General features: G+C 46.4%; 1 protein-coding gene across 2 annotated transcripts in view; it reads right to left on the bottom strand.

Moving 5' to 3' along the window:
* The window catches only part of CES5A (carboxylesterase 5A), a 30,488-nt gene extending 26,804 nt beyond the window's left edge, over positions 1-3,684 (bottom strand). For both annotated transcript variants that reach the window (XM_039242046.1, XM_039242055.1), the window contains exons 1-3: positions 3,612-3,684; positions 2,413-2,617; positions 273-411 (exon numbers count right to left, since the gene is read on the bottom strand). In XM_039242046.1, the coding sequence (XP_039097977.1) occupies positions 273-411; positions 2,413-2,617; positions 3,612-3,684 (417 nt within the window). The remainder of the gene's footprint in view (positions 1-272; positions 412-2,412; positions 2,618-3,611) is intronic.
* Between the last annotated feature and the right edge of the window lie 12,033 nt (positions 3,685-15,717).

The following is a 15,717-nucleotide window of genomic DNA, read 5'->3' as shown; positions in this document are numbered from 1 at the left end:
GAGCCTGCTTCAGATTCTGTGTCTCCCTCTCTCTCTGACCCTTCCCTGCTCACACTGTCTCTCTCTCTCTCTCTCTCTCTCTCAGAAATAAATAAAAACATTAAAAAAAATAAAAAAGAAAAAAAGAAAATCATTGATGTGTCAAGTGATTACATTTCCCTTTTACCCAACAGGGGGTGGGCTGGATCCAAGACACCCAGCCACTCTGCCTGGGTCCCTGGCCAAGAACCTGCTGTCTGGACCCCGACCCCCCACCTGGCAGGCAGTCTTACAGGGAGCTTGGAGCCATTGTCTGCATGGGCTGGTGCATAGATGTTAAGGTACAGGCAGTCTTCGGACACTTCCAATTTGGGGTAATGCACCTTGAGAATGCGTTGATAGGAAACCAGCCACTCCAAGTTCTGGACGCATCTTGGAGAAAAAAAGTAAAAACCCCCAGTCACTGTCAGCATACTTGCCTGGGAGGGGCCAGGTCCTGTGACGGCAGGGAGGCCTGGCGTCCTGTGTCTGAGCAGAAGAGGCATATGGGGGCTATCGGCACAAAGTCTCATCATCTCCCTGACCCCCGCCAATGTGGCACAAATAAAGAAAAAAAAACCCTGTAATTCTTTTTGATCTGGTTTTTGGGTAGGAAAGCACGCTGTACAGAATAACTGTACCATTAACCTCCGGCACCTACTTATGCCTACACCTACTACCTTAATCCAGACACACACACACAGATTCAAGATGGCTCAACAATTCTCCAAACTAGAGGACAAGACACTGGGGTGCATTATCAAGGGTTTAGCTCTAGCAGATCCCTTTTCTGCACCCAAGGAACTAAAGGACATCTCTAGACTTTTCTACCAAGAACCAATGGAGGTAGATGTCCAAGGAGATTCCTGGGTCCGAACCTTTGCTCAAGCTGGTCCCTGTGCCCAGACTGTTCTCTCCTCATATTTGTTTGCTCATGTTCTTCCCTTTCTATCAATTTAATGCAAGTGCCACCTCCTCCAAGAAGCCTTCTGTGATTTCTCCAGTTAGACCACAACTCTTCTTTAGAAACACCTATACATGTTATGTTCTTTCCTAGAAGTTCTCCTGGGCATGTACATGGGTGTTACCATCTTCTGCAACTCAAACATGAGCAGCTTAAAGCCTAGGACTCTGTTTTAGTCACCTCAGTACTTTATAGCCCCTGGTACTGAGCCTGCTTGCTATGCAGTAAGATTGAGGGAGTCTATATATGTGATTTCTACTGTACTCAGAGCTCCATTAATGTTAATTGGTTTTTTAAAAATAAAATAGTGTACAGATTGGGTGATGGGAAATCACCACTGCAAATTTACCCCCAGGCAAGTGCTTATGCCTTTTTGCCCTTTTGTATGTTTATCAGAAATAGAGGCCTCACTGCTTTCAATACAGGCACCTCTGACCTCCCCCCAAGGCGAGGCTAGGTTGTTCCTTCTCAGCACCCTTCTGTGATCCCCTAAGGTTGCCCTTATCACTCCATATTTTAATTATGGTTATTATTTCCACCCCTACCATCCCCACCAGCCCACAGGTTCCTTCAGAGCAGCTGTAACCAACCCACTGTGGCGTCCCCCAGAGCCTAAGAGAGAGGAAGTTACTGAGCTGGCTTTTAATGGATATGAGTTGAACGAATAACTGAATGAATGAACAGATGAGTATCAGCTTAGTGTCCTCAGTCCCTGGGCCACGTGGGGTTTTCTTTGTGGCGTAGGGCACTTCCTGGCACCAGGGTACTCCTGCCTGGGACCCCAAGGCCAGGAACCAGTGTGGCCCAAACTGAGGACGTCATAAAACCTGAGTGTCAGAAGATTCTCGGGGGGTTTCAAGCCTCCCCTCTCAAGCTATGCTCAAGTCCTCCTCAGGATTCACCCACCTCAGCTCGAAAGTTTGCAGTGTCTGGGAGCTCCTGACCCAGGACACACGCGTCTATTCCACAGGTGTTTTTGGATCTCCCTGCGTTGGGCACAGAGAGCTAGAGCTGAAATCTCTTGCAAGTGGTTCTTCACCCTAAAGCCCTCAGCCAGTCTGGATCCTGGAGCCTAAGCCTGGGTGAGAGGTGACACGGACTCGTGGACAGAGACTCGGGAAGTCCATCACAGTGGCTGCCAAACCTGATTGGTCCACGAATCCCTGGAGACACTTCAGTGAATCTCTGGAGATGCCAATTTAGGAAGTTCAAGAATCTGCATGTTGGAACACCACCACCAGCGACTCCGCTGTTCAGCCAGCTGGGGAGCCATGGGATTACTGAAGCCCTTGTCTACTTGCGTAGCCCCCCCACCGTCCTCCCTGTTCCCCCACCTTTCCCGGGAGGGGGCGAATGACCTTTATTCCCCCCCAGTGCTCTGTCCCCACTCCCAGTTCACATTCCACCCATGGGACCGAGCCTGCTCTTACAATTTAGGGTAGGACGTGGCATCTTGGAAGTCATTCCAGGGCAATGCAGGCTTTGGTTGCCTAAATCGTAGGGGCCCTAGAGGGGGTGCAGCATAGGGGATCCCGAGGAACACACTCACAGGCACGGTGCTTCCCAGCACAGTGGTTTGCTTCCCCCGCACCCATCCCAGCCTGGTGTTCCTCACTGGTGAGTCAGCAGCTGGCCCTGAGGGGACAGACAGGGAGGAATCAGATGCTGGCTGGGTAGAGACCCAGAAGAAGCCCAACTAGGAGCTTCCCTTCAGTGGGGGCACTCTTCGTTGGCCCAGCCACTGTGCGACAGGAAGTATCCAGACTCCCTCTCAATGAACCCATGTCCACTCCTTCCTTCAAGATTGCCACCTGCATCAGAACACCGACTTAGTTTCTACTGAGAGCATAGCACCAGCCCACAACAGTTTCCGGTCACCCAGGGGAGCAGGTAGCCTCTCCCTTCTGCAGCACAGATTTCTCTTACTCTGGAACTGACGGATGCCAGGCTCTGCAGATCCTGGGATCCCACAAAGTCATCTAACCCAGAGTCCCCTGTATGTCGGTCATTTTCATATATGCTTTGGTTGCAAAGTATATGCTTTTGAATATGCAGGAAAATAAACAGATGTCACTGAAAATGAAAAATAAAAAGTCCTCATGCAGATGCCACCTGACATCAGGTCATCCACCTCCAGGATATAAGGATGGCATTTTGGGCAACCAAGAGTGCAAGCTTCTTGGTTTCCACATAGACTATAGAGCATTGAGAAGGTCACTGCCCAGCTATTTACTTAGCAGGACTCAGGTGTCTTGGCGCTACCTGCTCTAATGTCACGTAACAGTGGAAGTCCCATCTGGGCAGCCAGTACTACAAAGCATGGGCTCTGTCCTCTGCCCCTCCCCAGTGCCCAGGACAGAGGGCCCTGCAAGCACCCCAGGTATGAGCACCCCAAGGAGAGGACCCGGGTCTTCTGTGCAATACCCAGGCCCACAAAGGAGACTCTGTTAGGGGGCTTTCAGTACCTCCAGGACATCGGTCAGGTGCCCTAAGGTCACTACATGGCTTTCTATGAGCCATGAGACCTCTGAGAAATAAGTTTGTTTTGCACTAGTACAAAATCCCCCAAGATAAGGAAATCTCCCTACCCCATGTCCGGAGGGCCCTCCTCTCCCACTGGGTGTCTCACCCTCAGTGACAGCTGCAAGGACCCAAGCAGTCCAGAGCAGGGTCTGGCCCGGGTGCACCCACACCCCACTCATCCAGCTGGCCCGCCTGAACTTCCCGCACATCCACGGCCGTAGCTGGCCTCACAGAGCTTCCGTCAGGGATAAGAAAGGGCTTCTTGCTAGGAGACAAATGTTGAGCAGGCAGACACAGGGTGCAGAGCTGATGGAGAAAGGCATCAGACCAAGATGTGGAGAGGAATTGGCCAAGCAAGAATTTCCTGTTCTGATTTACATAAGGAGAAGCTGATGGTTAACTAGAGAGCTGGTGAAGGATAATATGGTAGGCTCTGGGCTCATGGGATGATACAAGCAGAAAAGACATTTGGGATCATGTAAGTCAAAGACCTCAGCTCTGATGCCTGCAGGGGTCAGGAAGGCAGCAAACAAGCAGTGAGTGAAGCTGGCCAAGAGATCAATGGGAAGCAGTGTGGACCATGGACAGCTGGATAGCACATGCCCTGTCCTGAAGGGGCAATGGCTTCTCAACTCCAGTAAACATTTGGCTTATGACAATGTAGGTACACCAAACCAGAAGCCTATGATCTCTCTTGATTTTTATATGAGGCCTCACTTCTTCAAAGTCATGATATAAGCTCAATGCAGTACTTACACTGGCTGCAATTCTGATCTAGACCCAGCACCCCGTGTAAATATGAGGAGAAAAGCCCAGAGAGATGAAGTTACTATACATGGTTCTGCTGGAGTCTGTCCTTAACATTCTGGGTTCTCGCTGCGCTGCTGGTGGGTCAAAGAAGATCTGGCTCGGGACCCAGAAGCATTACCATCCTGCTCCCGGCAGAGTCCATGCTGCTCTCGGGGTAAAGGGCCCAGGATGGGGCTCTCCAAATGCTTGGGGCTGGGTGAGCAGAATCAGAACTATCTGGGGTACTTCCTGATAATTGTTTTTCTGCTCTGCCGCCCCCTAGAGATATAGGGGCAGGAACTGAATCCATAGGGGTTTCTAGAAGCATCAATCTAACACATAGGTTTCCCAGAGTAATTACCTCCTGAGAGAAGCAAGGTTGTCACAAGCACATATTAGGAGCCTGCTGGATACAGAACTCTGCACAAGGGGCAAGGAAAGTCTTCCTCAAGGTCAGAGCAAGGGGCTTCTGGATGCATTTTGCTCAAGGCAGGTGTTCTGTAAGCCTTTGCAGGATATAAGTCCTCCAGTAAATAATGTACCTTTTACCCCAACTCTGGCTCCATTTCTGATACGCCACTGACAATGCCAGGAATTCTGGAAATAGGAATTGAGTGGAGTCCATTCTGAAGCTTTGATTCTTAATTCAGCAAAAATCACTTATGCCTCAAATAAACCTTGAAAACCCCTCAAATTGCTCCTGAAATCCAGTGAACAGCTGTGGAGAGCAGACCCTACGTAGGATGTTGAGGGGAGAGGGAGGAAGGGACTGCCTATACCAGATGTCTAGACGTTCAAACTGCCCACCTTTGAAGGGACCACAAATCCTGGGAGAGGAATGGGGATGGTGTGGGAATTTCTAAAATGTTTCTAGAGTGCCTGCAGAGTTTACTCATTTAGGTTAAACATTAAGCATACCCAAACATTAAGCATGCCACCATAGACATGGTGGCTGCTGCTAGGTTCAAGAACTTAGAGCTTTTTAGACATCAAAGCCCTTAGCTTGGGTCTGGGACATAGGTGGTGGGACATTGGGTGGTCAGTGGTGTTTGCTAGATTGGAATCTAACCCTAGCTTGTTAAGAACCCCCCCCCCCTTACCCCCGCCAAGGCTCTTTAAAAAGCTGCCTAAAAAAAGGCAACTTTTTCCCTGCCTTTCCAAGCAGGCCCTTCCAGGTATGGCTGCCCTAAGCAGCTGCACATCCTTGACCATGGCCTTGAGACCATTTACAGAGACCCAGGTTCTCTATTGACCCTTCCTCAGAATTAAAGGTGTCCTTGAACAAATCCATTCTTTCCTCTGGGCCTCAGTGTTCCCGTGTTATGATAAGATTTGTGCAGACATTTTAGGATTATAAATTCCAGAGACCCAAGCCTGAGTGAGGTTTCCAGAGCTGACTATGAGGCTAGAAGAACCCAGAACGTGGAGAGGTGGACAAGTTTCTGAGATGAGGAAAAAGGTTGTCGGCAGGGCAAGTAAGCGGCTCTGAAGGCACAAGCTTTGCCAGCTCAACATAGCATCTCCCTGCCAGTGAAAGTCTGCGATATCCAGTTTGTCTACAGTCTTGAGACTGAGACTGTCTCCCTGCTATTGCCCTCCTTAGTTGCCACCAAAAAGATTTTCCCTGCCTTGTAACTCTGTCATATAAAATATGAATTCTCTATACCATTGCTCATTCAATGGTGTTTAAAGTGCCTTCACGTGTGCTCTTATTGTACAACCCCCTGCCCCACACACAGGCTGATGCCTTTCTTCTCTAGCTTCTTACCCTTTAAAGCTCAATTCAACACCCATCTCTTTCAAGAACCTTTCTTAGATCCTCCTGAACTCCTTAGAGCTTTGCTTTCCTGGACCTTCTTGCCTCCTAATTATCTGTGAATAGGATTGCCTTCCTCCTCGACAAAAAGGTCTTTTCCATTTACGTATCCATCACAGCTTCTTCAGTGGGTCCTGGTGTTTCGTCATTGACCTTGTAACTTCACAGTTTGTACCATTCCCACTACTAACTTGACTATTCATTTACCCAAAATGTTTCCTTCAATTGACTTAAAAAAACTATTTATTATCAAGAAATTTGTATATAGCTAATGCAATGGAGATAGTATTTTGAAAGGAATAAACCCATATATTTTGTATTCCTATACTGCAAAATCATCCCCCACCTCTGGCAACCATAGTAAAGCTATAGAGTATGGTGTAGAGGACCCCAAAATAGGACAGAGTGGAGAATCTGCCCCTCCTGCACCATGGATCTTGGGAAGGAGAAGGGAACAACGGTAGGAAAAACAAGGAGCGATACCAGGTGCCCTGAGTCCCCGTTTAGACTTACGTCTCACAGTGGGAGGCGTGCCAGACAGGGAAGTTGAAGGCAGACTTGTTTCTCCAGAAGGAGACTGCCACAGAGGTGCCCCAAATCCTTAAACTAGACTGTGGCAGCCACAACCGAGTAGAAGAGGTTGGGCAAAGAGAGACCTCGGGTGATGCTCCTGCTTACCCTGGATCAGCGTACTTGAGAATATGGTCAGGAACTGGATAGGAAGGAGATCAGGGGACCCACAGAGGTGCGTCCTGGGCTTAGGGACAAAGTGAACCACAACCTGACCTGGGTGGAGCACAGTGCTGAGTGCTGTTCAGAGCCAAGGTGGGGCACTGAGTCACTTAGGATCCATGGGCTTTGACCAAGACAACAGGATAGACCACAAACTCGCCATGTTAGAATTCATCATCTTCCCAGGAACTTGGTGCACAGGGAAGCTGCTGTGGACAGCTCAACAATGCTAAGACTCACTCTCTCCATGCTTCTTATGTGGTCACATACGCTTCCCCCAATTCATGCATCCAGACACCATCTTGGAGAGGAGGGGGGAGGATGGGAAGCAAATCTGAGGCCATGCATTTATTTGAAAAAGCTTATTTTACTTAAAGAGATTGTTTAAATTATTGAATAGGACTGAATTTACCAGAGGGAACTTGATGTAAATATCTACCATTAACCATGGGGCGGGGCGGGGGGGGGGTTGGTTATGTGTGATGGTGGTGGGGGATAAGTTCTCTCTTCGTTAAAAAGAAGAACTAGTAAGTGTTATAGATACATATAAGAAGCATGTTGCAGGGTGCCTGGGTGGCTCAGTTGGTTGAGTTAGTTGAGGGTCCAACTTTTGATTTAGGTTCAGATCATGGTCTCATGGTTAGCTCTCTCAAGCCCCGCATGGAGCTCCATGCTGTCAGTGTGGAGCCTGCTTGGGAATCTCTCTCTCCCCCTTTCTCTGTCCCTCCCCAGCTCATGTTCTCTCTCTCTCTCAAAATAAATAAATAAACTTTAAAAAAGATTTTAAAAAGAAACATGCTGTGATCAAACTGATTCTATTTTTTCTACAAACAGCACTGAAAGAGAATGGTAGAAGGCATGACTTTCTAACTGCATATCTAATATTTGCTCTTCTCTCAAGGTGCCACCTCTAATTATCTCAGGTGCCCCCAAATGGACAGGGTATGCACTCTGGGAAACTAATATGGCTTGTAATAAAGATACTAGTTTTCATTTATGGAATGCTTTGTAGGCTATCAGAACCTGGGCTAAACGTTTTGCAGCCATTACCTTATCTAATGCCATTATTCCCATCTTGCAGGTGAGAAAATTGAGGCTCTGCAAGGTTAGATGAATTGTCAAATATCACAAGGCTGAGGAGTCAGCACAGCTGGGACTTGAGCCCAGACTTCCTGGCTCCAAACTGCAGGCTTTGCCATTTAGAGAGGAGGAAGAAGCAGGAATGAAGAGCAACAGGAAGGTTAGGGAGCATGACTGACTTCTGCAGTTCTTGGCCATTAAAAAATCATTTAATCTTCTAGGAAGCTGAGTAACCACATGACATCACCTCCTTGGACCTTGATGTTCCCATCAGTAGTACAGACCAGTGGCCTGAATGGCCCCCAAGACACAGACCCTTGATGGGCTCTCTCTGTCCTCCCAGACTGCTCTGCTGAAACCCTGCGGGAGAAACCAGAATGAGAGAGGACCTCAGTCTGAGGCTCGGCTTTGGCTTAAAACTTATGCTAATTGACCCTGCTACCAGTGGCTTTGGGTGGAGACTGGACTGCAGGTGGACAAAACAAAGGGAGGATGTTCTGGGATGGACTCGGGTCACAGGGGGCAATCCCCCTCTCACCCAACATGGGCCTGGAACTGGGTACCCTTGAGCTTCCTTCCCATAACCTTTCTTCAAACCCACCTCACATTGCTGCTCAACTCAAATGCTTCAACAGGATGTTCAAATCCTTTCCCATCTGGCTCCATTCTGCCATTCCACATGGATGCCTCACTGCACCCCATCAGCATACGCATATCACTGTGCCCTATCAGAGCACCCACATCACTGCACCCCCATCACTGTGCTTCCATCACGCCACCCCCTTCCGTAGAGCCCCATCACTTTACCCCATTCCTGTACCCCATCACCTCACCCTCCCCCCCCATCCCTACAACCTCATCATCACACCACCATCATTTATTCCCATCACTGTGGGTACCATCACTGCACTCCATTGGCAACCATCCTTTGTTAATTACATTTTCCTCTCCTGGAACGTTTTGCCTTGATTTCTTCACCTGGTAAAATCCTACTTGTCTTTCAAGACCCCACAGAAATACCACCTCCTCTGTGCAGAGACCCTTATTCTCAAAGTTACAATCATTTTCTCCTTTCCTCCTGTGCACTTTGTTGATGTCTCTATTATACTATTTACAATGCTCCATCCTAGTTCTGTGGCTGGTTTGGCCACAAACGATGATGATGATGACGATGCTAATATCACTCGTCTCCTGGTCACATAACCTCAGGCCACTTCTGCTTTAAGTCACAGCTGCCATGGACAGTTCTGTGCAGGCTCAGCCTCACCTTGCACTGACAGCACAGCACTTGAAGCATGGGTGGGCCATATGACTTTCTATTTTCTGCCCCAGGGCCTTCTCCCTTGTCACAAATATCCCCTCTGACTTTAAGTGAGATTGGAATTAGAATAACCCAGGAGTAACCCTGTCAAGCATGAGACCTGGGAGATATACACACCAGCCTCTGAAGGCATTCTGTGTGCTGCTGAGGAGGCAGAAGGTTGTAGAGAAACTGGATTCTCATTGCTCACAGCAGCAGTGTCAGTAATGCACTCTTTCTTTCATTTCTCTCTCCTCTCCCAGACCCAAGCTCTGCTCTCTGGGAACAAAACTAAGTCAGTGGGCACCAGAAGGAGACCTAGGAAGTAGATTGTTAGTGGGATTCTGTGAGTGAATCACTCACCATTCAGACAGCATCATGTCATAAAGACTTGGGATGGGGTGGGATGTGGTCCAGCTGGAGGGGCACCATGGAGGTATGCCTTAACCCCAGCATCTCTAAGGTATAGAGGCTAAGCTAATTATAAATGGTTGTAGTGTTGGCTGGATTTCATTAACTGCCTTGGAAACCTTGGGAAAAAAATGATAGGTTCTGGTCAATCAGCTATCAACACAGAGTGAAAATTGGAAGGCTTCCTGGCAGCTTTTAAAGATAACCCTATCTCATGGGGCGCCTGGGTGGCTTAGTCGGTTAAGCGTCCGACTTTTGCTTAGGTCGTGATCTCGCAGTTCGTGGGTTTGAGCCCCGCATTGGGCTCTGTGCTGACTGCCAGCTCAGAGCCTGAAGCCTGTTTCAGTCTGTGACTCCCTCTCTCTCTGACCCTCCCCTGCTCACGCTGTCTCTCTCTCTCTCCTAGAAATAAATAAAACATTAAAAAAATAAAAAAATTTAAAAAAAAGATAAACTTATCTCCTTGAACCACAGTGAGACCCAAGATTCAACCATAAGAGTGAGAGAGCTACAAAGGAGGTGGAATGCATAGCTGTGGAAGATCTCCTATACTAAAGCCAGGGTCCAGGTAAGATGATTAGGACATGGAGACCTGGGGTGGAGACATGTGGATGGATGTGTTTGAGAGCCATGAACACCCAGATTCACCTAAACTCTCCAAACTAGCAGAAGCCACTTTCTCCTTCTTACTAGAGGACAGCAGCCTGGATGTGTGATATGTGTCTCACATGAAAATGCTTTTCTTCTTAAAGATCAGCTGATTTCATGCATTACCCTTGGCCAGTCATGAAAGCCAGGTTTCAGCAGAGCTTGAACAAGGAAATATACTCCCTTCTCTGGGAGGAAATAGTTTTCTCACTGAATTAATTGCTTAACATGGCCAATATGTCCTGATAATAACTGAGAAAAACATGTGCGGGAGTGAATCCTGAGGGTGGTGGACCTGAAAGGTGGAGCAGAAGATAAGACTGGACAGGAGAGAATTTATTAACACAACAGCACATTCTCATGACTCAGGACTTATTATCCTGAAAGAATGTCTCGAGCTGGTCTAATATACTGCAGGCATGACTTCTTGAAGCTTGAACATGATAAATGAGATGGAAATGCTAGAATTGCCATGGCCAAGTATTGATAAAGTGATCAGAAGGTTCAGGGTATGGGTCTTTTAGAATAAATTTATTTCCTAGAGTAAGGGAACTCACCACCTGGTGATATTTACTAGGAGTGTCCAGAAGCTCTCTTCACTAAGGTAGTGAGCAATGCACCAGTGTAGAGGGCACCTGTATCTTTGAGAAGCCCAATGGTGACAATTCTTGGTAAGTAAGGGTTGACAGTAAGCAATACTACCATGAAAATAGGCTTCATTCAGATTCAATCAATGTGAATGGATCTGGAATAACAGAAGCCAAGTAGTGCCTCAGACATAACCACCAGAGATATGGTTGAAATTATCACGTGGATGGCAGAGACAGAGTGGCAACCAGGGTGCCTTGTCCCACTGAGATCTATGACAGTGACTTAATAGACCATGGTATTTCTAGAAATAAGATAAGTAGGCAGCCAACTTGACTATTGCTTCAGTTGTTAAACTAGAAAAAGCCAAGAGCTGGTGAGCAGAAGTTGGATGTCAGCCATAACAGTGAAAGATCATAATGCCTTATCAGATGTTTCCAGATCTAAACAATCACTTCTCGAGGCACCTGGGGGGCTTAGTCGGTTAAGCATCTGACCAGCTCAGGTCATGATCTCAGGGTTCATGGGTTCGAGCCCCATGTTAGGCTCTTTGCTCACAGCTCAGAGCCTGGATCCTGCTTCAGATTCTGTGTCTCCCTCTCTCTTTCTGGCCCTCTCCTGCTTGTGCTCTCTCCCTCTCTCTCTATGCCCCCCCCAAAATAAATAAATGTTGAGAAAAAATTTTCAAAAAGAAATAAACCACTTCTCAAACTTATCGAGTCCATCTTTTAAATATTTTTTATAGTTTATTGTCAATTTAGTTTACATATAATACCCAGTGCTCATCCCAACAAGTGCCTTCCTCCAGTCCATTGATTAAAAGGATTCTGAGTCCTCTTAAAGAAGAACTATGCCATGCCACTACAAATATATATATATTATAATATAAAAATATAATATAATATATAATATAATAATCATTCCCTCAATCCTTCTCTAAAGGAATTTGTAGCCGGGACCCAGCTCATCATGGGAAATTTCAGATGCATGGTCATTTGGTGGCCATGATCTAGCCTTTCTTTTCAACCAGGACACAGTAACACTCCAATACAAGCTTCTCAAACTGCATATAATTCTGTGCTACAGTTAGCAAGGACGTACTCCAGAATTCCAGAGACCCAAAAGAGAAGAGATTCAAAACACTAAGGTCAGTAATGAAAGTAGGAACATTACTACCAACCTTATGGGATGTTTTCCAGGCCGAAAGGAAATGATAAATCAAATAGAATACAAATGTATCACGGAGGGATGGACAAAATGGATGAAGAGGGTCAAAAGATACAAACAGTCAGTTATAAAATAAATAAGTCCTAAGGATGCAATGTACGTGTGTTGACTATAGTTAACCATATGTACTGCATACTTGAAAGATTGTAACAGGGTAAATCTTAACCGTTCTCATTACAAGAAAAAACATTTTGTAACTATGGGTGGTGATGAATAGTATCTCTACTTACTGTGATGATCAGTTCACACTGTGTACAAATCGAATCACTATATTGTACACTTAAAACTAGCATGGTGTTCTATGTTAATCATACTTCAATTTTAAAAGCTGGGCAAAAGGCTTAAGCGGCATTTTACAAAAGAACCTAACCAAATAGTTAATAAGCACATGAAAGGGTATTCCATATTATTAGCCATCAGGGTAATGTGATTAAACACACAGTGAGTACCATTATATACCCACCAAAAAGGCTAAAAAGAAAAAAGAAAAAAAGAACTAATTATATCATGTATTGGCAAGGATGCAGAGTATCCACTGCTAGGAGAGAGAGGTTTAAATGGTAAAACCACTTTGTAAAACTGGATGTCACTTTCTAATAAGGTAAACATTCACCAACCCTGTGACTGGGCAATTATACTTCGAAGAGAAATAAATGTATATGTCCACAAAAAGACTTGTGCAAGAATGTCTACAGTAGCTTTGTTCATAATAACACCAAACTAGAGACCAATGTTCATCGAAAGGAGAATGGATAAACTGGTATGTTCACACAACTGAATACCACCACTCAGCTGTATAAAGTAAATAAAACTGCTGAAATGTACAACAATGTGAATGAATCTCAGAAACATTCTCTTGATTGAAAGAAGCCAGACACCAACAGGCAAAACTAACCTTTGGTGACAGAAGTCAGAATAGTGGTCATGTCAGTGGGGAGAACTGAGTAGAAAGGGGCATGGGAGCTTTGGGGGGTTATGCAAATGTTCTGTGTCTCAATCTGGTGATTACATGGGTGTCAACCTATGTAAAGATGTATGCAGCTGAACACTGACGCTTTGCCTCTAGGTAAATTATATTTCAACAACTGGCTGAAAGATAAATCAGCAAGGTCTCATTTCTAAGGATTTTGCTGAGTGTCAGAAGTCAAGGCCATTTCTGGATTCACTCACTGTCAAGCCTGGGTCACTGTTATTATAGCTTACATGCTGGTAAGCCGGCTGGACAGGATACTTTGCTGACTTCCACATCTGCCCTCTGCACTGAATGTGCTCTAAAAGTCAACCACTGGGTTTAGTCTGCTTTTCATCTTTATACCTGTGGCCAAACCCTGAGCTCAGGCGACAGCCCTGAAAACACACCGGGCAGTTCCTGGAATGGCACAGCTCTCTATCAATAGCACAAGCCCATTCACCAGTGCGGGTGAGGTCTCTCTGATTTCCACTAGGAAAGAATCAGTAAGTGTCCAGGTGTACTACACTGTCTGCACGGAGATGAGTGTGTGTGAATCCCACTCTACAAATGCGGGAGCACAAGAAATGAGGCTCTATTTTTCTCTAAGTGAACTGAATTTCTCTACTGAGTACCCAGCACCACCTTGTAGAGTGGAATTACCTGCCATCACCGCTGTTTTCAGATCTAAGCTTGCAGCTCCCTCCCGGCTCACTGCTCTTTGTCTCTGCTCCTTTTCTGGTCTGGAGTTTGAGCAGAACTCCACCTTCCCAAGGTTCTCTTTCTGTGTTGTCTGTCATTGCAGTGGATTTGGACTGGAGGAGGATGTCAAGGCACAAACAAACTCCTGGCATCTGCTGACCCAGAAATTTCAAACTTAATAATGTTCACAAGCATGCATCTTCTCCAGCTACTGAAGGCTAAGGCTCTTGAACTTCAGAAGTTCAAAACTGATTCCCATTTGGGCTACTTTATGCCATGCCATCCTTCCTTGAGGCAAAGAATGCAGAATGGCCTCATGGACTGGATGGGGAAAGAGACAAATAGGTACAAGGAATGCAGGAGAAGGTAATCCTTCAAAATATGATCTCTCTTCACATCCTTGGAGAGTGTTGGGACCTCCTGTGAACTTTGCTGAGAAACTAATATGTGCAAAACTCTGTGGGCAGGAGGGTGGGAGAAAAATAAGGCATAGATTTCACCTTCGAGAGCCTAGATCTAGGTGAGGGAGTTACTGTGTGAGTGCAGGTAACTCTAATAGAGGACATAACGTGGTAATTGCCCCAACTGAAATTTGGACTGAGATGGTGTGCAGAGAAGGAAGATGATTAATCTGAGGCAACATGGCAGATACCCACTTATTTTTCACCCTTGCACTCATAGCAGTTCACCAATGGCTTCAGGGCTCCTCATCAGGGAGCTCCCCGCTCCTAGCCTGGTCCTCTCCACAGCCCTGAGGGTGGGTCACACAGTATCCTTCCTCTTTGACCTTTAAACTGTGATACCTAACCCCAAAAGATTGTGGGACTATGTCAAGGAAGAAAGAGTGTTTCAACCCTTATTAGAAGGAGGGGGTAAGGAGTGAGAAGGTGTTCTGGAAGATTATTGCAGGAAAGGCTCAAATTTGTCCACACCTACCTATATCCACACCCTTGGCATTGATTCTTCTTCTACAGTGATGCTGAGCTTCATCATGTGACTTGCTTTGGACACTGAAACAACAGCAAATGCCATACAAGTAAAGAATTGACAAGTGCTTGTATAATGGGTTGGCTTCTCTGTGGCCCTTTAGAATCCTGCAATTACCATGTGTGAGCCAGTCTGGCTAGCCTGCTGGATGATGGGAGTCAGGGCCCCAGTGTTCCCATCGCTCCAGCCGATGGTGGCGTCTCCTAGGTGACTGACAGCAGACCAGATGCATGAGTCAGGCTAGCTAAAATCAACAGAACTGCCTGAGTAAGCCCAGACCAAACTGCTGACCCACAGAAACTTGAGCTGAATAAATGATTATTTTTTGAAGCCACTATGTTCTGGGGTGTTTTGTTGCACAGCAATATATAACTGAGACATAAGTTGGTATGTAGATGTTAGATGCTGCCTAAAAAAAACCTCTAAAACTTTTGAGATAGAATGTTGTATCTCTAGTGTGCTCTTAGCTGCTTATGATAAGATAGAAAGCATGTAGCAAGGCAGAAAAAGAATCAATACTTGGCAAACATTTCGGAAACTGTTGTTTCCAAAAGGCCATGCCCCAGAAGGAACAGAGAATGGTGGATGCCAGAAGGGGCAGAGAACGGTGGAGGAGAGAGGGGAGAAGGAGGAACTTGAGTCCTGAACAGAGAGGATCTGCATCATACTTCCTGGCTGGAGATGAGAGGAGTCCTAGACCCCGAGTTGGAATGGTAACACGTACCCAGGCACAAGACCCTATAAGCCATCATGCAAATAGCCAAGTCCAATGCCCCAAATATAATTCACAAAAGGCATAGGTCTTCTGGGCCTAAACTGCCACTGGCTGATGGATGGTGGCCCCTCTGAGGACCAGTGATTGAGAAGTAGGTGGCCCTGCAAACCTTTTGCCCCTAACCCATGCCATCTCGTGGGCTTATGGTCCAGGGATTATGACCCAATCTGCAGAACCAGGGAGGGGGTTAGGGAACGCAGAAAAAGGT

The sequence above is a fragment of the Hyaena hyaena genome, unplaced genomic scaffold (genome assembly GCF_003009895.1).
Source record: "Hyaena hyaena isolate Hyena2069 unplaced genomic scaffold, ASM300989v1 scaffold_7, whole genome shotgun sequence".
Lineage (NCBI taxonomy): Eukaryota > Metazoa > Chordata > Mammalia > Carnivora > Hyaenidae > Hyaena > Hyaena hyaena.
This window is presented reverse-complemented; position numbering and strand designations above follow the sequence as displayed.